General features: G+C 39.5%; 1 protein-coding gene across 2 annotated transcripts in view; it reads right to left on the bottom strand.

Annotated features, from left to right (window-relative positions):
• The window catches only part of KIF22 (kinesin family member 22), a 30,152-nt gene extending 10,006 nt beyond the window's left edge, over positions 1 to 20,146 (bottom strand). The window contains exons 1-11 of one of the 2 annotated variants that reach the window (XM_053695311.1): positions 20,012 to 20,096; positions 17,626 to 17,697; positions 10,771 to 10,976; positions 10,314 to 10,441; positions 10,074 to 10,234; positions 9,765 to 9,974; positions 6,779 to 7,009; positions 6,373 to 6,526; positions 4,811 to 4,925; positions 4,540 to 4,708; positions 4,269 to 4,458 (exon numbers count right to left, since the gene is read on the bottom strand). In XM_053695311.1, coding sequence (XP_053551286.1) covers positions 4,269 to 4,458; positions 4,540 to 4,708; positions 4,811 to 4,925; positions 6,373 to 6,526; positions 6,779 to 7,009; positions 9,765 to 9,974; positions 10,074 to 10,234; positions 10,314 to 10,441; positions 10,771 to 10,967 — 1,555 coding nt within the window. In that variant the 5' untranslated portion in view covers positions 10,968 to 10,976; positions 17,626 to 17,697; positions 20,012 to 20,096. Of the gene's footprint in view, positions 1 to 4,268; positions 4,459 to 4,539; positions 4,709 to 4,810; positions 4,926 to 6,372; positions 6,527 to 6,778; positions 7,010 to 9,764; positions 9,975 to 10,073; positions 10,235 to 10,313; positions 10,442 to 10,770; positions 10,977 to 17,625; positions 17,698 to 20,011 lie in introns of both variants that reach the window. The other variant, XM_053695310.1, reaches the window with a different exon arrangement.
• Positions 20,147 to 20,356: the final 210 nt, after the last annotated feature.

Here is a 20,356-nt window from a genome sequence, read left to right as displayed (position 1 = left end):
CCTACGCTCCTTTCATCACCACCAGCGTTGTTGTGGGAAACGTGTGGTGGGCAGACTCCTGTTAGTGGACTCTTACTTGTCATTATATATAATTACATTCCTTTACACATTTTTTGGAGCAGTGAAGATCGTTGAGTATATATACAATTTCACATGCATGTGGGGAGTTCTTGCTATTACACTTTCATCCATCCCATTTTTGTTTTCTCTTCATAGGAGAAATCTAGTCAGCCATGTGGAAAACTAGGCCCCAAATAAAGATTTATCACCCTCAGTAAAAAACGTTTTTTTTTATATATCATGCAAACGTTTTACATACTAAGAGCAAGTAACACGATTACCCTTTACTGGAAGCATGAGCCAAGTCATTTGTTAAATCACTGTAATCAGGCTTACCTTAAATATATCAGGCACTGTCAGCATTTTCTAGACCTTATCTCTAGAAAAAAAAAAAAAAAAACTGAACATACCTCAGAGCAGTTAATTCTGCAGGCCATTCCCCCAGCTGAAGTTTTCCCATACTCTTCAGTTATGTGTGAGAACAGCAGTGGACCTTAGTTACAACCTGCTAAGATCAAAAACCTCAGGCAAAACTCTTCTCCTAATTTCTGCCTGAGGTAAACAGTACAACGCCGGTACTGTTTAAAAAAACAAACTATTGATTGAAGATAAACTACATTAATTCACCACATATCTCTTGATACTTCCTTTCTTGTCGAGAGCTGCAAGAGAATGACTGGGAGTGGCAGTTAGGGAAGGAGCTATATAGACAGCTCTGCTGTGGGTGTCCTCTTGCAGCTTCCTGTTGGGAAGGAGAATATCCCACAAGTAATGGATGAATCTGTGGACTGGATACACCTTACAAGAGAAATGGAGCAGGATCTGAGATCTGCTGCGCTAACACCAGCCCAACTCAAGCGACAGACATGTCTGATAAACCAGGGAACAGAAAGACCCCAACCACAAGCCCCCAGGGAATGGAAGAGGGGGGACTCAACCACCTCAACAGAGCACGGGTGCCAACCCAATCCGCTCTTCCAAAATAAGGCACTCCCAAGGAGAACCGCCTAGGACCTGGAACAGAGAAAAGTGCAATAGAACCGCAGGAAGACCTGACAACTCTTAGACAGTCTACATAGAGAGATCAATTTTCAACAGGTGGAATAGAGCCCACAGAGCAGCAGATGCTGCCCCTTACAGAAAGCCACCTGATGCAGCCTCATACACACAGGACAAAGACCCTCTAGAGAGGACCCCCCCCCCCCCCGAAAAAAAAAATGAAGCCCTAGAATGATCAAAACAGACCTAATGAGAGAAAAAAAAAAAAAAGCCCCATGGAGGAGCACCCTCTGTCCGAAGGACAAGTCAGGCCTTAAAGTTAATAACCAGTACCTGAAGGTGGCTGTGAACTATGGCCTACTTGTTTGCAAGTCCAAAGAGCTAGCCCCTATGTCACAACATAGGGTCCCAGAAAGAACATACAAAAAAAACTGGGTTGTCCCGAACCAGTCCACCAGATCATAAGTCTCCAAACATCCAAGAAGGATCCAAGACAAGAACTCCAGACACGGGACCCAGAATTGTCCTAGAACACACACCCTCAGGGAACGAGAACCCCGGAGAACGGGTACAGGACTCACTCATAATTCCCAGGCCAAATGGAAGTGAACACCCTTAGCCGGAGGTCAACACCACCCCAGCAAGGTACTAGGCTGCGACAGTCACGTAATTTCTCTAGAACCCAAAGGCCCCAAGAGCAGCACTAAGGGAAATGAAAACAACAGAGTCACCTGAAAGTAGAATGGCTAGTCTCCATAATCCTTTCAGATTAACGTTCCAGAGGACCACACCCAAGGAAAAAAGAATGCAAAAATTCGGAAACGACTTGCGCCGTGGATCTCAACAGAGTCCTGGCCCACTAGATTGAACGGCAAATTAAGACTGAACCAATCCCTCCATGTCCCTAAGCAACCACAGACCCTCAAGTCCTCTCAGGATGCTAGTTGAAGCTTGTAAAATTAAAAATAAAAAAAAAAACACACAAATCCCATTGTGATCACTAGGTGCCCTCATCGGACCAGACAAAAAAAGGTGCCACGTGTCTGGGTACAAATAATTCTGTCCTTGAGGCCTAGTTCAGTCAGGACCAGCCTGAAACCTAGGGCCCCTAGCACTGTCAAGGCCACATAGAGCCGCTGCCGCCCCCCCCGATGGAGATACGTCAGACTTTTGTAAACAGTGCGACCACAAAATAGCGAGTATCCATTCCAGAGAGGAAAGATCCTGAAGGAAGTATCACACCACAACATGAGCATTAGACCATACCTCCGCCGGGACAAAAAGTAAACACCAGCCCTGAAAATTGACCCCTGAGGTCTCAGGGGTAGTCGCTCCCCCAGGGGGCTTAACTGAACCAGGCAATCCCACACCTGACAAGCCCCGGTTAACAAAACAGACAATATCGTAAGCACATTCCTGGGAGGTGCAGATGTGCCAGCGCCAGAGATATGGACATGCAGAACCGTGTCGTAACCTCCGGTGAGAACAGAGCAAACTCCCTAGAAAGGATAAGTAGCGTTTGGGTTACCTGCATGCGTAGTAGGAGTTGATGGTACGGAACTTGTCTCGTGAGAAATAGAATCCAGAGACTGATGCAGTGGGCACTTGATTTCCCGATCCCAAAGAACAGAGTACTCTAAAATGGCATTTGGAACATAACTAATGGGCATGCATCACCCAGGCCAATACAGATTCTTCACAAGAATTAGAGAGTCAGAATCAGAGACACCCGTCTCCAAGAAACCTCCATAACTGGGACACTGTTTCCTATAGAAAACTAGACACCAGCGGACCAGGATTTCTCAGTCGCCACGCAGTCAGGAAAATTGAAATGGAGTCACAAGGTAAACGTGTAGTCCATACAAAAGCGTGCCCGATCGAAAAGGCTGCATCACTAGACATAGGCTGCTATGTTCCAAAATAGCCATGAGCCGAAGCAACACTACACAGTAGCAGACAGAATCACATAAACATGATTATAAACCCCCACTGTTCAATAATCCCCCTCAGGAGATATTAACCCTTGATACAAGGGGCCTCACTGAGACCCCATGTTAAAGTTATCCCCCAAAAGGATGCAACCCCTCTCGGATAAACAGTTGAAATTACAATACATCCATGATGAAAGTTAAAAAAAAAAAAAAAAAAAATTCTTACAGAATCTACACCCTAGAACAACCCTTCAAGTGTGACAGAAAGTAGCGTCGACTCTGCCATGGACTTGAGAAAAAAAAAAAGCAGGCAGCGAAACTCGTCAACCCTGATTGCTTGTGAAGCTGTTAATACGAGTCGGGATGGTTTGGCAGAAAGACTCTCCCTGCATCTCTGGACTCTAACTTTGACCCATGCTGTCACTATGAGGCTGGCAGGACTACTAAAAACTTCAGTCCCATGCTGAAGAGTATTACCCTCCATAAGAGAGTATTGAAAACTTGACACTTTTCCGCCAACCTCCTGGGACGAAAGGCAAAGAATGACTGGGGGGGGGGGGGGGGGGAAATGAGGGAAGTGGGAGGAGTATTTAAGCCTTTGGTTGGGGTGTCTGCCTCCTTCTGGTGGCCAGGTTCTGAATTCCCAAAAGTAATGAATTTGTGGCCATTGGAAAGAAAGTAATAGCCGAGACTGAAAAGCTAGATAAACTATTTAAACTTAGTTGCTGAATAAAACTCCAAAAATAAAATTTAAACCATTTTTAAATCAATTTGTCATTATGACATATTACATTTTTAATAGTTAAAAACTGGAAAAGTAAACGATCCCTCGGCTATCATCATGGATCTCAACAGTAACTGAGTTTTTAGCACAGGAGGAAATGTTCTACCAGAAAAATGACAAAATTGACATTTATGCTGAAATGTCTGCATTGTGGAATAGCTATGCTGAACAGTACCGCTAGTCACACTAACTAAACTTTCAAATGTAATAACATAACACCATTATTCCTAATGTAAGCCTGAAATTAGCAAAGCACTCTAGTCCATTGTTAGTCATTAACATGCTAAACCTATGGAATACAGTCACATTTATGTATATTTTATGATTGATAAAACAGAATTAGCCTATGTAATATCAAAACAGGAGCTGTGCCTCCAAGTTCAGTACCATTCTTTCATTTGGAATAAAGCCAATTTTAAAAACAAAAAGGGTTACCTAACCATGATCTTATTCTTTTAATCCAACATATGGTGTTAAATATGCTGAATACTTACGCTGCAAGGGCTGGACCCGGAGAACCTTTCTGCTTTTAATCGATGTATTGCGACACCTCAGAGGGGCCCTGAATGTATTTTCACTGACACTGGAGTCAGAAAGGCCACAATCTGAGCTAGTGGATTTCTCCAGCCGACCAGACGATTGAGCTATCTGCTGTTCATACTCCTTATGTTTCTCTTTTAATATCTATTAAAATAAAAAAGTAATCTGTGATTGGTTCACGGCTTTCTAAAATACTGCTAGTCAAAGGCCTATTACATATTTCACCTTTATCTCCATCTGACTTTGCTCCAACTTTTTGATCAGAGCTAGGCGCTCCCGCTTGGGGGTGTTCAGCAGCTTTGTTTCCGTCAAGGCCGTTGAGGAGAGCATCTGGTCGAGCTTTAGCAGCCTCTCAACAACTGTGCTGTCTAGCGATGCCAGCTTAAGCTTCCGCCTGAGAAGACAGCACATGACTGAAGACCAAAGCTCAGGTCTCTGAACAGATTTAAAACTACACGTTATGGTTAGCGCACACACTGTGCAAAACAAAACTTACTTCAGTGTCGTTTCTGTAGGAGATGACTCCTCTACGATGCTTTCAAATTTGGATTTCTTTGGCTGACGGGGAGCAGCCTCCACATCCTCCCGCGGTCTTTTCATGGTGGGATGAGCTGCAGTAGAAGACGCAACTTAAATTCAGATAAACTAGTGAAACCAGACCCAATAAGACCCCACACAAAGTTGCGTGCGCTAAAAATGATCAAAATCGGCCTTGCTAAAACGATGATTACTTTGTAACAAACCATTTCATTAAAAGGGCCATAATACCCAAATGTTTAAACACTTGAAAGTGATGCAGCATAGCTGTAAAAAGCTGATTAGAAAATATCACCTGAACATCTCTACGTAAAAAAAAAAAAAAAAGATATTTTACCTCAAAAGTTCCTCAGTAGCCACCTCCCATTGTAAAGGATTTCTAAGCAGCATTTTAGTGTGTCTGTCCTGGGACAGCTGAAAGGATGAGCCTCGTGAACTCTCATATTATTTCACCAATCAGGTAAAGGAAGCTTACTATGAAATCTCATGAGATCACAGTAAGAGTTCATGACCTCAGCACTGCTGATGCTGATTGGCTGCTGTTCATTTCTTCATTTTTTTAAATTTGTTTACCTGCAGCTGGGAGCAGCTGAGTATAACTTTTTACACAGAACTTACTCTGCTGAGCTGAGGAAATTGTGAGGTAAAATATCTTCCTTTTTTACATAGAGATGCTCAGGTGATATTTTCTAGTCAGCTTTTTACAGTTATACTGCATCAGTTTCAAGTGATTTAGCATATGAGTATTATGTCCCTTTAATTAACTAATTTGCCTACAGCAAACATTGCTGTTCCTTGTTCTTTAAAAAGGGACATTCCGGTCAGAATTTAAATGCAGATGAATTACATCTGTATAGAAACATATTTGCAATGTACATTTATTGGCAAAAATCGTTCTAGTAAAAGTGATCACTGTTTTAGTGTTAGTATTTAACTCTGCATGTGCAGCATAGCTAGATATTCTTAGTGCACCAGCATTTTATACTGCAGCTGCTCAGATAACTAGTGGGGCTTGTATTATGTCAGCAATTAACCAAATGAGTCATTAACAGATGGTACAAGTGCTGTTTAAAACAAATACACATTTGAAACAGCTATAACTTACAAAAAGCATTTTTGCTAATGCATGTATTACAAAAATGCTTTGTTCGAAACTGAAATGTATCCATGTGGATTCCAATTTTGTCTCGGATATCCCTTTAAGGATCAGAAAAACTAAATATGATCTACATCTTGAAACAAGCTAAAAGAAAGGATGTCAGGGGAACCAACATTATTAATGTCAATGAAGATATTTAAAGACCCCTCCAAATAATTCAACATGGCAGTATAAGTAAAGCCTCTGGTGTAGGGTTGCAGATTGTGCAAACAAGGTACAAACAGTAAAATGCCATCGTATTGGTGGAGGAGGACAGGAAGAAGGTTTGATCTCCTATGCATTGGGTTAATTAATATTAGAACAGGGGGGGGGGGAAATCTTACAGTATTGAAGCCCCGTACCATTCACCAATGAACCCTCACCTAACACTTGTGTTGTCTCCTGGCTGAAAGGTTTGTTGATTATCATCTTTGATTTAGCAGCAAAGTTCAGTGCGGTCAGCGTATCAAAGTAATACTTCTGTTCAGGAGCGATGTTGGCTATCATTACACTGTGCGCAGATCCTCCCAGAGAGTCCTGAGAAAGGAGAAAAAAAACACAGACGTTAAATCAGCAATTGCACATTACCCTACTACTAATCAGGTGAAGTGAGGACGATGCACTCAGACATAAGAGTTAAACGGGATAGAGTCACATGAACAGCTCATTGCTTTATATACCACACATGTACAAGGACTAAGCTGTACACAAACATCTGTATATAATAGTGATATCCCACATCAATATCTGCCGCTATTGCCAAGTGAATGACCACTAGCCTGTGCTCACCTGCAAGAGCCGGGTTAGCTTGCTGTCCCTGTAGGGAATACGGGGCAGTCCCTGATTCAAGGCATCTACTACTTTGCTGAGAGTAAACAGTGAGGAGTTAATGGCGCCGCTCTCTTTCAGACGGATTCCTTTGTTCCCGGTGCGACGGTTATCTTCTGAACCAGCCAAGTCTATCAAGTACAGTTTTCCTGTCAGCTGCCGGAAGGGTGGCCCTTTCTGGCGTTTCTGCACCTGCAGAGCAATGCAACAGATTTAAATTTAAAACAAAAAAATTCTAATCTGGAATAAGACCTTTTGTGCTTTAAAAAAAAAAAAATATAAAATGATATATATATATATAAAATTCTCTTGGTATCCTTTGATGAAGCAGCATTGCACTACTGGGATCTTGTGGATTACACTGGGTGAGCCAATAAGATGAGGCATATATGTGCAGCCACCAATCAGCAGCTCAGGGTCTAACTAGGTATCCTTTTCAACAGTAAATCAAAAGAACAAAAACAAGTTAGATAACAGAGCATGCGATTTTATTTACTTCTAAATGTATCATTAAAGACAATTTTTGTGTTTCATGTCTTATGCAAAACTTGGGAATGGGTAATAAAGGGATTAAAATGAAGGTAAACTTTGATGAATGAAAGCCCGGTTTAAAAAAAATAATTTTTTTTATTAAAAACAGGGGCACTTTCATTCAAACTTTACAAAGCAGCCGTTTTATTTATAAAAACTTAAAGGGCCACTGTAAGTAAATATTTTCTATGCCTGTTACTAACTAACTACCCCAAATACGCTTTTTATCAATAGCATTTCATTAACATATCTACAGTATATCAGAAATCTTGTCTGCAAATGCAATTGTTTGCCAAACCCACTCCGTGGGTATCTTTTGCTCTGTACCAATCCGTTTACAATACCTAGGTTTCAAAAAGGTGCTTTAAACACAAAGTTATTGGTTTAAGTATTTTGAACAGTGCTGAAAATAGTGGGCAGGATAACGTGACATCATCGGCGAATAAAAAGATAACTTTTATAACGTTATGAAACTTCGTTTTGGAGAAAATATAGGTCAGTAGGTTTTAATTAATGTTTATTAACTTTAATATGTTAGTTGTTTAGCTTAAAAATTATAACAGAAAGTAATCCTTTAACTTTCTCCTTCAGTCGGAGCAGCTTCCCCCACACAGAGATCCTCTTCACACGTCAGCAATGACTAATCCAGCTTCCTCCAATCACTGCTTCCCCCCCCCCCAGAGTAGTCATTGCCTGAGGCCATGCCGTGACTGGAGGAAGCCGGATTAGTCATTGCCGACGTGTGAAAATAGGATCTCCGTGCGGGGGAAGCTGCTCCAGCTGTGAAGAGAAGGTATGTTTTTAACCAAAACAGCTGCTTTCTAAACTTTGATGAATGAAAGTGCCCATGTATTTAATAGTATTTTTTAAAACTGGGCTAACAGTCATCAATGTTTACCTTCCCTTTAACTATCTTTAAACAAATTCTGGAGTAGACTACAAATTCCTAATAGTCCCTGTTACTAACTAGTTAACAAAGCACTGTCTGATCCTATCCCTTGAGATTTGAATACACATTTATGGTTAGTAAAATAACTTTGCAATACACTGTATTTGACCCTCTGAATGTAAATTTAGCTCTGAAAATTGTGAACTTCCTTATCAGTGATGTAACTGCACACTGCTAACCCTGATACATATGTCCCCACTTGACAGCAGATAACCTTAACTGCAGCATGGTTTTGCAGTCTAAGGACTACTGACTAGGCTGGTGTTGTGCAGAAACTAGCAGAGATTGGCTGCTCCAAATAAGAAAAAATGGTGGGTGAAAATTACAGCAACAAGATGTTATTTTTTAATTTTTAGACGTGGTCGTCCCCAAAAAAAAAAAAAAAAAAAAAAAAAAAAAAAAGTTTTGTTTTCCCTTTGTTATATTTAAGGGAAAGTATATGAAAATGTACTCAAGTCTTTTATAAAAGAAATGTTCCTGTTCAGAGAAAGTTTATATATTTGTGAGATGTCACAATAAGGTAAAGTAGGGTGAATTACTTATGAGCCAGTGAGAAATCAATGTTTAAATTGTACATTCATATGATTCAGTCATTTTTTAGTTTCCTGAAGTATTTTGGCCCTTCAACCAGTGCAGTTTAAACAGCAACATTAATTGATGATACATACTATGTATATAAGCAAGTACCACAGTGCAGAAGTTATGTGCTACTTTAAGCAATCATTGTGTAGTGTGTACAGGTTCTATAGGAATTGGAACAAGCACAAATTGAGGTATTTAACAAAACCAGACAAACATTTTATATTGAAAGTAAAATTGAGGGATTACATTTTGGATTCCAACAACTGTAAAAGCAATTTCTTCAGTAAAGTATAACTGTATAAAATCCAAGTCTGGGTGCACAGCCTAAGCAGAAGCTACATTATAGCAAGTGGTACAGCGTCTCATTGCCTGTACTGTCTTGTGGAGAAAAAAAAAAAAGTTTAAGGCAGATTAACAGAGTGGGTTAAGCCAGGGGGGTTGACACATCCATTTAAAAATGTAGAAGCCAGCCAGTGGTATTTGTATACAGATATATGGAGAATAACCACACACAAAAAAAAAGAAAGTTAAAACCCATGGGTAAAACTAAGAGCTCCCCGACTCCTGGGTTTGTCAAGCACTGGGTTGAGCAGAATCAGGAAGTATTAACAGAATGGGGGTCCCAAGATGGAGCAGACTATTAGGTTTATGCAATTCGCCAATACAGTGAGAAATATGGCTTTAGTGCCTTTAAACAGAAATCCAGTACCCTCAACTTTAGTAGAACTTTGATATTTCTATTGTAATGCAATATATTCTACAGCATCAGGATTGTGACAGTACCTACATATGGTTTACATGCAGAGCACCGGACATTACATTTGCTGAAGAGTTATCGTCACAAGCTCTGCACCACAGTTAATACGTTAGCGTCGTTAACCAGACCTTTATGAGTAGAACAGCATGGCTGCGGCTGGATCGGTTGTTCAGCTTGGTACAGGCCACTGTGCGGTTCATGCTGGCTGGGATGAAAATCTCATCAAAATCTGCAAAGCTGTTTATGGATTTCTGAGTCAAGCCTTGGATCAGGATGTTGTGATCTTTGTCTTCTCGTATAGGGAGGTCCTTGTTTTTGGGCTCCAGAAGGTCCATTACCTGAATAATGGATGACAAGCATTAATGTATGCTTAACATGAGTTACTGGAGTGGAAGAACCGTGAACCCCTAAATCCCATAGCTTTGTTTGGCACTTACCTTTTCCTGGTAAATCTCCACATAAGACATGGTTATAGTGAATGACCAATTCTCTCCTGCAGGGCTTTCTTCTTCTGCTCTTGTCATTTGGAATAGATCTCTGACTGCACGAGGGATCACACCAGGCTGTTCTGGGCTCCCCAACATAGTGTGCGTCTTCCCTGAAGATAGAAATTTCATTTAACATAAATGCAACAACCACAACAATTCAGTGCAATAGTCGCATGGGGAGTTACAAACCTGCCCCTGTAGGTCCATATGCAAACACGCTTGCATTCTGCCCATTTAGTAAGTGAGGGAGAATTGGTGACACTGAGCCTATGTAGACTTCTCGCTGCGTAGCCTTGTCACCATAAAAGGAGTCAAATCTACAAGCAAAAACAAGGTCACTTTTGCAAATCTTTGTATGTTTAATTAAACTAGATGAACCAACATGTTATAACCACCAAACTGGGTGAGGGATGCTGTAAAACCTTCTAGAGACTATAGGACATTTACTAGTTTAGTCTGCTGTGCGCACTTTCAATTCTTTACAGAAAAAAAAACCGCAAACCACACACAATTTGCTCTCCCCAGGACCATGGATGCCAAGTGGATTATTCTCAAACAAATCTGTAAATCCCACCTTGTAAACACTTGTGTAAAACCACCACTAATCGCCCATTCAATATGCCAGTCACTGAACTTTGTTACTTACTGGTACTGCATAGTCTCTAGCTGGTTCCTCCAGTTGACTATCTCCAGTGAATGAGAGTCCAGGCCTCTCACACAGATATTCTGCACCTTGTCTCCACTCTCCATGTATGGCCTCAGGCGGACGGCAACACGCACACGGATAGGAGAAGGTTTCTTGTGCCCAACATGTTGTTCCATAATACTAACGCGCTGTGCCATGTTGATTAGCTGGTGAAAGTGAAAATGATTAATGGTCAGTTTGCCAGTTCTCACAAGCATGTAGTTATCCAAAAACCATTAAACTGCTCCAGAGGCAGAACTATTTTTCACTTTCTGCGATGAGATTTTTTGTGAAAACATTTCTGCAGCTCATTTTTAAATAAAATTCAATTTTAAATAAGACAGTTACACTAAAGCACCAGCTCAATATCAATGTGCTGGGTAACTGGAGTATAAAGCAATTTGTAAAGACGTATAAATTAGTGCAGCAGTTAAAAATTGGATTGCAAATTAGCTGCATCCAAAAAAAGAAATTATAAAATGTCTTCAATAAAATTGGTTTCCTTTTTTCTTGGTCCAACATAGAAATATAGTAAAAAAAAAAAAAAAAAAAAAAAAAAAAAAAGGTGTATTGCTCATAACGTCTTACATTCATAAAAAAAAAAACCCAGCTTTGCAGACTGGGAAATGCTAGGGGAGGGTGTGAAAAAGTCAGACTTGAGACATTCAATGCACTGCTGCATATTTGACTGTTCACTTCAAACAGCACTTGGCTCTGGATGCACTAAACGAAAGGCAAACACAGTGCAGCCATAGCACAACGCTGTTTGAAGAGAACAGCCTAGTGTGGATCTTTGCTGAAAAGTTAAAATCGCCAACAGTTCCTGCATTTTCTGCAATGACATCTCAGATCACTGCATGCTCTGCCTTTGGGAAACTGCAGTATGCAAAAGGAGCAAGCTATAAGCTCAAAAAGGTTTGAGAAAAGGTTTAACAAGGGATAAGGGAGGAGAACAGGAATCTGTGCCCTAGGGTTTTAGAGTCAAAACTAAACTTTCACAATTCAGATAGATCATGCAGTTTAAAGAGTCTTCACAATGTACTTCCAGCAAACTGTGCACAGTCTTTATATATGCACTGAGTCACCAGATACTACTGAGAATGAGATCAGCATAGACATTTGGGAGTGATTGGATGACGGCTGTCACATGATACAGGAGCTAAGTATATTTTTGGAAAAAAAAAATATATATATATATATATATAATCTACTGCTCATAAAATTTAGAGTAAGTTGCTATTGCATGGTCTTAATTCTGCAATTTGACTGTAATGGTCCTTTAAAAAGGGACAGTAAAAACTTTGAGTCATTTTGCCGTTTTCTGTCATTTAAGTATAAAAATTGAGGATTTGAGTCTTGAGAACTGAGACAGCACATGGCAGCTTCACAGGCCTAACCTTGTCACATCTCTCTAATGTGCATCTAAGCTTTTCTGCTTAGAAACAGTGGAGAGTTAAAACAATGACAGTGGCTATTCCTGTCTGGATTGACTCCTAAGGAAAGTAGTAGGTGGAGCTATTAAAAAAATCTGCAGCAAACAAGGTGTTAACGTGTTCTAAAAACATTTAGACTCAGTCTAAAGAAGCGGAAAAATGTAATTTCAAGGTTCTTATAGTTCCTTTAAACCAATTAAAGGGACAGTCTACACCCAGAATTGTTAGTTTAAGATAATCCCTTTACTACCCATGTCCTAGTTTTGCACAACCACTTATATATATTAATACACTTTTTACCTCCGATTACCTTGTATGACAGCCTCTGCAAACTGCCCCCTTATTTCAGTTCTTTTGACAGGCATCCATTTTAGCCAATCAGAACTGGCTCACCTGAACTCCACATGCGTGAGCACAGTGTTATCTATATGACACACATGAACTAACACCCTCTAGTGGTAAAAAACTATCAAAATGCCCCGAGAGAAGAGGCAGCCTCCAAGGACTTAGAAATTAGCATATGAACCTCCTAGGTTTAGCTTTCAACTAAGAATACCAAGAGAACAAAGCAAAATTGGTGATTAAAGTAAATTGGAAACATTGTTTAAAATTACCTTCTCTATCTGAATCATGGGAGCTTATTTTGGACTAGACTGTCCTTTGAGCCAAGCTACCAAAGCACTTCAATTGGACGACAGCACAAAGGACAAATATATAACATGATAAAGTGCACATCCAGATTAGAAAACCTCCAATAAGAGTGTACATACATAAAGGTTAAAAAAAAAAAAACCCGCTCACTTGTGCAAAATTACCCCAAACAAAGGCTGAAACCTCTAATTAGAGCTATATATAAAAACACAGAAGGCAGCCACTGCAGACTCTCTGAAAGTATGTATTAGCTGGATGCCACCGGAAGTGCAACAACCCCGAGAGGTGCACGCTGAATGCGGTTGAGCCGACTGCGCATGAAGGAAAATGGAAGGCAGCACAAGGAGGGCATCAGAATGAAAAGCTAAAAAAAAAAAAAAAAAAAAAAAAAAAAAAAAGCTTATTGAAACAAAAATGTAGGGCAAGAACCGCAGGGCACTTAATTCTAGGAATAATGGTCAAGTCAAGCCACCCCCTAAATAAGGGTGAGACTAGCCAATCACCAGTACAGAAATGATTAAAAATATATACTAAAAAAAAAAAAACCCATTAGACATTAAAGGTGCACAAACATGATCACAGGAACGAAAAGCAGTCACTTTTAGAACAATTTAAAACACAATCTAAACCACAATTTAAACATAATTGATTAATGCATTATTACCGGTTGTACACTTGACCAGATATTTACTAAGCCGTATAGCATATTTGGAAAAAGACCTTCTTTAAATGCTAAAGATAGCCTAAAAATTGACACAGAACATATTGTGATAATAAGCAAATGTATAATGTGGTTCACGAATTAACATACAATTTGTGTTACTTAGTATCTCATACCTGAGAATAAAGTGAAGGTAAACTATTAAAAACAGGGGCACTTTCATTCATTAAAGTTTACAAAGCAGCCGTTTTGTTAAATTACCTTTTTTTTTTTCACAGCTAGAGCAGTTTCCCCCACATAGAGATCCTCTATTCACACGTCAGCAATGACTAATCCTGCTTCCTCCAATCACAGCATGGCCTCAGGCAATGACTACCCTGGGGGGGAAATCTGTGATTGGAGGAAGCAGGATTAGTCATTGCTGACATGTGAATAGAGGATCTCTATGTGGGGGAAGCTGCTCTAGCTGTGAAAAAAAAATTTATTTAACAAAACGGCTGCTTTGTAAACTTTGATGATGAAAGTGCCCCTGTTTTTAATAGTATTAAAAAAAAAAAAAAAAAAAAAAAAAAAAATTGGCTTTCACCAAAGTTTACCTTCACTTTAACCTCAAAGCTATCATTGAGTAGTTTCTCACTGTATCCCCAGTTCCTTAATCTCTATATCAATGCCCCAGCTTGGCTATGGAAAGATTAGTCTGAATTTGTGTTTCTTCTAAGACGTAATAACTGTCCCCTGGGTATGGATCGTTTTAAGTGGGGGGGGGGGGGGGAAGAGACATGACTTGGCATGTAGAATCGTATTGCCTGCTGTTGGTTTATGGAATGTGTCAGTTAATATTTTACCCTTGGTAGCATCACCCACTAAACGAAGATCCAAAAAGTTAAATGGTATATTGTTGGTATTCCCAAATAAATTTTAGATTTAAACCTTTGTCATTCAAATATTTCATAAATGAATCAAGTTAAATGGCTCCTCTACTACAAAGGTAGTCTATGAATCTCATGTACATGATGTGCTCCACAATTTCCCACCAACCATACACATAGGTTGGTTAAGGAGGGTGCTAATATAAAAAACACCCATTTGTCTTCATGCAGGAACATGGAATCACAAACGCCTCTGCTATACAACCCCTCAGTGAAGCTTGGAACAGGCGCAATTTCATCAGATAGCAGCTTTAAGAGACTTTCCCATTTACTACCGTTATCAGATTTTACAGAAAGAAAAATAAAATCTACTGCAATGGCTTTATATGAATTGTATTTAATGATGGTCCTTTAAAGTGAAGGTAACCTGATGAATCAGTGACGGCTCTGAGCCGTCATTAGCACTCAAAGGGTTAAGTTCTGTGCCTGTTGGCTTTGATTCTTCAAACAAGACCAGGTCATTAATAGCTGTCAAAACAGCATTATCCAATGTACCCATGTCTGAATTGTTAGAGAAATTTTCTTAAGCAATATCTTTCTAGTAAACAAGTGGACATCTTTAAGAGCTTCAAATGTGTCAATGTTAGTAGTTGGTACAAATGATAAACCTCTTCGGAGTACTGAAATTTGTGTGTTAATATTTTGTCTGCAGGATTAATAATGCTTAAACCTAGTTCAACTACTTCTTGTGATGGGGCTTCTGATTGAAGCGTACTTGTCTGGTGCGTGGTTTGCCTCCCCCTTACCCTCCGAGTTCTCCTCCTAAAGAGACAGTCATTAGTATGGGCTTGGATTATATTTCTAAGAATTGGTTTCTCCCCATCTGAACCCTCTGCATCAGTAGCATCACAGTATGTCAGAGGTATCTGAATCAAAGTAGGCCGTCTTATTATGACCCCATATGTAAACCTTACTTTTTAAATAGTCACATAAATACCCTACCGATTTTTCTTTACTTTCTCTCAGAAATGAATCTGGCAAACTTTTCCACTTCTCACTTAAACGGCTTTTGAAAAGTCTCTTAAAGGGCCATAATACCCAAATGTTTAAACACTTGAAAGTGATGCAGCATAGCTGTAAAAAGCCGACTAGAAAATATCACCTGAACATCTATGTAAAAAAGAAAGATATTTTACCTCAAAAGTTCCTCAGTAGCCACCTCCCATTGTAAAGGATTTCTAAGCAGCATTTTAGTTTGTCTGTCCTAGGACAGCTTAGGGGATGAGCATCGTGAACTCTCATATTATTTCACCAATCAGGTAAAGTGAGCTTACTATGAAATCTCATGAGAGTTAAGTCAAATCTCATGAGATCACAGTAAGAGTTCATGACCTCAGCACTGCTGATGCTGATTGGCTGCTGTTCATTTCTTAAATTTTTTAATTTTTTTTACCTGCAGCTGGGAGCAGCTGAGTATAACTTTTTACACAGAACTCCCTCTGCTGAGCTGAGGAGATTGTGAGGTAAAATATCTTCCTTTTTTACATAGAGATGCTCAGGTGATATTTTCCTGTCAGCTTTTTACAGTTATACTGCATCAGTTACAAGTGATTTAGCATATGAGTATTATGTCCCTTTAACTTATACTGCTTCAATTCACTCCGTTTAGAGTTTTCCCCAGTAATTGAATCAAGTTTTTCCCTTTCATGTTCTACTAGGTATCGCATCAGTTTTAGTGATCAGTGAGTGCACCTTCCCATTTAGTTATAAACTCGTTTGCAATCACTAAAAATTTTTTCGACCTTAGCCCTCTTGGAATCACGTTATCTTTATTATACATTCCAATATTCCATTGCTGTTTAATTTGCTTTTCCTACTTTTTTAGTTCTTTGATTTCAACCATTCCCCACTGCTGTCCCCGTTCATGGTTATTTATATTATATAAATCTTGGGTTAATTTACAAATGTCTTCAGACCATTTTAACATTTAAGCTCCTAAATCAAGAGGCCATAGTATAAAAAAAGAAAATCATGTGCTCTAGTAACTACAATGGTAAGGATAAATTCCCCACCCAAGAATACAATCGACAAAAACAAACAAGAAGACTGGCACTGAACAGTAACAGGAGGACAGAAGACTGAATACAATACAGGTCCGGTGCTACCCCTAACAAACATGCACTCCCAAAGGAGGGAGAGAAAAAGATTGAGCTTACCGCACTCTTCCTAAACATTCTCTTGGTATAATTTTGTTTAAACAGTGGTTGACGAATATGTTCAAAAATTAGGAGCCAGTAAGAATATTTAGGAGCCAGGCATATTTTTAGGAGCCAGACAGTTGGATTTATATATAGATATATGGATAATAACCCAAAAAGTTAGGAGCCAGGGGTAAAATTCTAGGAGCCAGTGGCTCCCAGGTTTGTCAAGCCCTGGTTTAAGAGCATACCTAGGTAGGCTCAGGGTACTATATGGCAGCAGTTTTACAAGAACACTTTTAAAGGGTGATAATGTTGATTGATTCAGTAGCACAAGTCACATGGAACTACATGCTCTACAATGGATCAGCAGTTTCCACAAGGTACCAGCAATGCACTGCAAATCCAAAGTGGTATTTCTACTGTGTGATTAACCACACAGTAGTATAGGGACAATAGGCTTAAAATGACATCCTCTAACAAATTAGAGCATGTAATTAACAGTTATGGCCCTTTAATATTATACACGTGAGCACTAGATAGCAGCAGAGTCTGCAGAATGTAGAACTGCTGCCATACAGTGCACCCTCTGAGCATATATAAATATGCTCAACAAACGAGTTAAACTAGCTTTTTTAAAATAAATATTGCACACTTCAAGGCAGAACATGCAACATGTCTGCAGAAAGAATGTGACACATGCAGAAACTTAGCACTTTGACTTTGCAGCGCTGCTGTACATCAGGCTATTTTCTTCAAACAGAGCTTTGCTCTGGCTGCACTGTGTAAGTTTTCCATAACAGCACACTGAATCATGAAACATTTTGGATTTCATCTCTTTTAAGAGACAGACTAACCGGCTTCTGAACAAGTGGTCTTAAAATTTCTAGTGATATGGAAGAGGAGATAAGGGGCTCCATAAAAAGATCCTTCGCACCACTTGGAACAAGGAAGCTTCCCTGTCACTAAGCACTCTGTGTGACAAACATGCTGCCTGTACTCACAGGGTTATGGGAAGGAGATCTGCCTGATTAGAGAATAGGGAGCATACATCTGTGCAGGAGGATAACCCTTTTCTGCAAAGAGAAGAAACACGAGTATGACACTGACAGTTAAACGGATTATAAAATAGTATAAAATAATCTGTTCCCTCTGGGGTACAGATCACAGCACCAATAGAGATTAGATGTGCTTTACAAATATGGGGGGGGGGGGGGGATTTGAATATCAAATAAAAAAGATACACAAAAAGGAAAGTCTTATAGTCCAGTGCCTTTATAATAATTATATAAATCTAATATTTCACAGAATTCTAGAGTACAAAATTCCTAAACTGAAGTATTGAGAACATTATGGGTTAACTATATACCGAGTGCATGGTTTTGTTTTACATTAAAACGGGATATTAAACAGTAAATAGATACTACACAATTATGTAAACAAAAATTATCCTTAGAATATGCAGCTGTATTTTTACCATTATTTTAAATATTGATTTAAGTGTAAAAGTTTGGTTTCAATAATGTACTCTAGATTATTTAAAGTAATCAGTGCTGCCATGTTTGAACTAGTTTCTATTTATCAGTATAAATAAAATTCCAAACAGCTGATCCACCCACCTAGGGACAATTACATGGGTGCAGATATGTAACAGATCCTCGAATGATGTGCACTCGAACATCTGAATTTCAAAAAGCCAAAATTTAACTTTTCGGGGAGATTTACACCCCCTTCATCTGATGAGGGGGGGGGGGGATGTACATCTCCCTGAAACATTAAATAAATTTGGGCTTTTTGAGACCCAAATGTTGCTGTGAGTGCACCTCATTTGAGAGATATATAGATATATCTCTATCACAATAGAGTTTGTATAAACAAGGCTGGGTGCAACCCCCGTTCCTCTACGCCAGAGCTTTCCAAACTTTTCATGTTGGCTACACTTTTTAAACCTACATGTTATCACGACAGTAATTCAGTTGTACTAGCAAACAGGAGGTTAAACTAACTTGTTTTAAGAAGATACGGACACATACATAAACTATATAATAATGAAATGTATTTACAAGTAACAGTAACTATGTGCAAAGATTAAAAAAAGCTTAATATCACCAATAACTACTTACTATTTTAATGGGATGTATGAGGTTGATGGGATGAACAGTTTCTGAATATTTAATGGAATATTAGATAAAGACACTCGCATTTCATCATCAAGCATTTTTAAGCTTCCACTTCCTATCCATATATCAAGAGCAGGAGCAGCAATGCACTACTGGGAACTAGCTGCAAAAAAACTCTGACTTCAGCTCAGCGTTTAAGCTGAGCTGCAAACACACTGCTATCCCACTCACTGACTACACGTGCAGTCAGGAGCCAATGTGCCGCCAATGGGAATAGTTTCAGTTCGAGCTGACCTGCGCCAATAGGTTAAGATGATCTGTGACCTACTAGGTATCAATCGTGTCAACCACGTGATATGCATAACAGGCAGGTGGAAAGTCGGATACCAAAATAAAATGTAAAAAAAAAAAAATTAAGTTAAAAAATGTGTTTAAGCAGGGACACACCTACACACTGTGACTGACACACTAATGTGTCACGACACACAGTTTGGAAAGCACTGCTCTACGCACATCTTATCCATCTAGCAGAGCTATGATGAATCTGGCTTCATCCACTCATGCGCCCCATGAGCTGGACACCACGTGGGGAACGCAATGATTGGATGAAGCCAGACTCGTCACTGCTCAGCTAGATTATGGATGAGATGCAGGCGGAGAAACAGCAGTCAAATACTAAATATTTTACCAACAAAGCATCTTAGAAAAAAAATGTAAAGAATGAAAGTGCCCCCAGTTTGCACGATTCAGAAAGCGCAAACATTTTAATACAATTTCCCAGTTTACTTCTATTATCAAGTTAACTTTATTCTCTTGTTATACTTTGTTGAAAGAGGAGCAATACGCCACTGGGAGCTAGCTGAGCACATTAACAGGCCAATAAGAAGCATATATGTTCAGTCACCAATTAGCAGCTAGCACCCAAGCCTACCTAAGTAAACTTTTCAACAAAGGATAACGAGATAAGCAAAATTAGAAAGTACATTTAAAAGATGCTGAAAATGATATGCTCTATATCATGAAGGAAACATTTTGAGTTTCATAACCCTTTATTTTATACTTGTGATAAAATACCAGTAATACATTCTAAGGGCTGGCCCTATCAAACAACGCAGCTGTGGTAATTCCCCATGAATAACAGAACACATCACACTTTGGGAGCACATTTATTGCGTGCAGCAGACATACAGGTCTCACACACAAATACAGCTATACGAAGCCTCGGAAACAAACTACACACAATAACAGACTAACGTACTGGCCCCAATACCTTAACTAGGAACTCCGGCCCTTTTCTCCGGGGCCTCCTCTTTAGGTCTATCGGTTAGTGGATCCCTGTTATTCGTATTTGGTGGCTCAAACTTAAACAGCCAACAGAAGATCGCCGCTAGGATCACGTGAGACACAGAGCGCGGCTGATTGAACACTACATAAAAGCGCCCATTGACTGGTCCGTTTAAAATAGTAAAGACAGGCCACGTGACGTGGCTTTAATAGAAGGCGGCCATTTTTAAATAGGGCAAGGATACTGAGCTCCTTGTTCAAAGCAATCTGCACAATTTGTTTCGTATGACAAAAAGTGTGAAGCCGTTACAGGCCTAATGTATGATGTGAG

Source organism: Bombina bombina, chromosome 11, assembly GCF_027579735.1.
Source record: "Bombina bombina isolate aBomBom1 chromosome 11, aBomBom1.pri, whole genome shotgun sequence".
In the NCBI taxonomy this organism is placed as follows: domain Eukaryota; kingdom Metazoa; phylum Chordata; class Amphibia; order Anura; family Bombinatoridae; genus Bombina; species Bombina bombina.
Note: the sequence above shows the minus strand (reverse complement) of the source record. Positions and strands in the feature narration are given on the sequence as shown.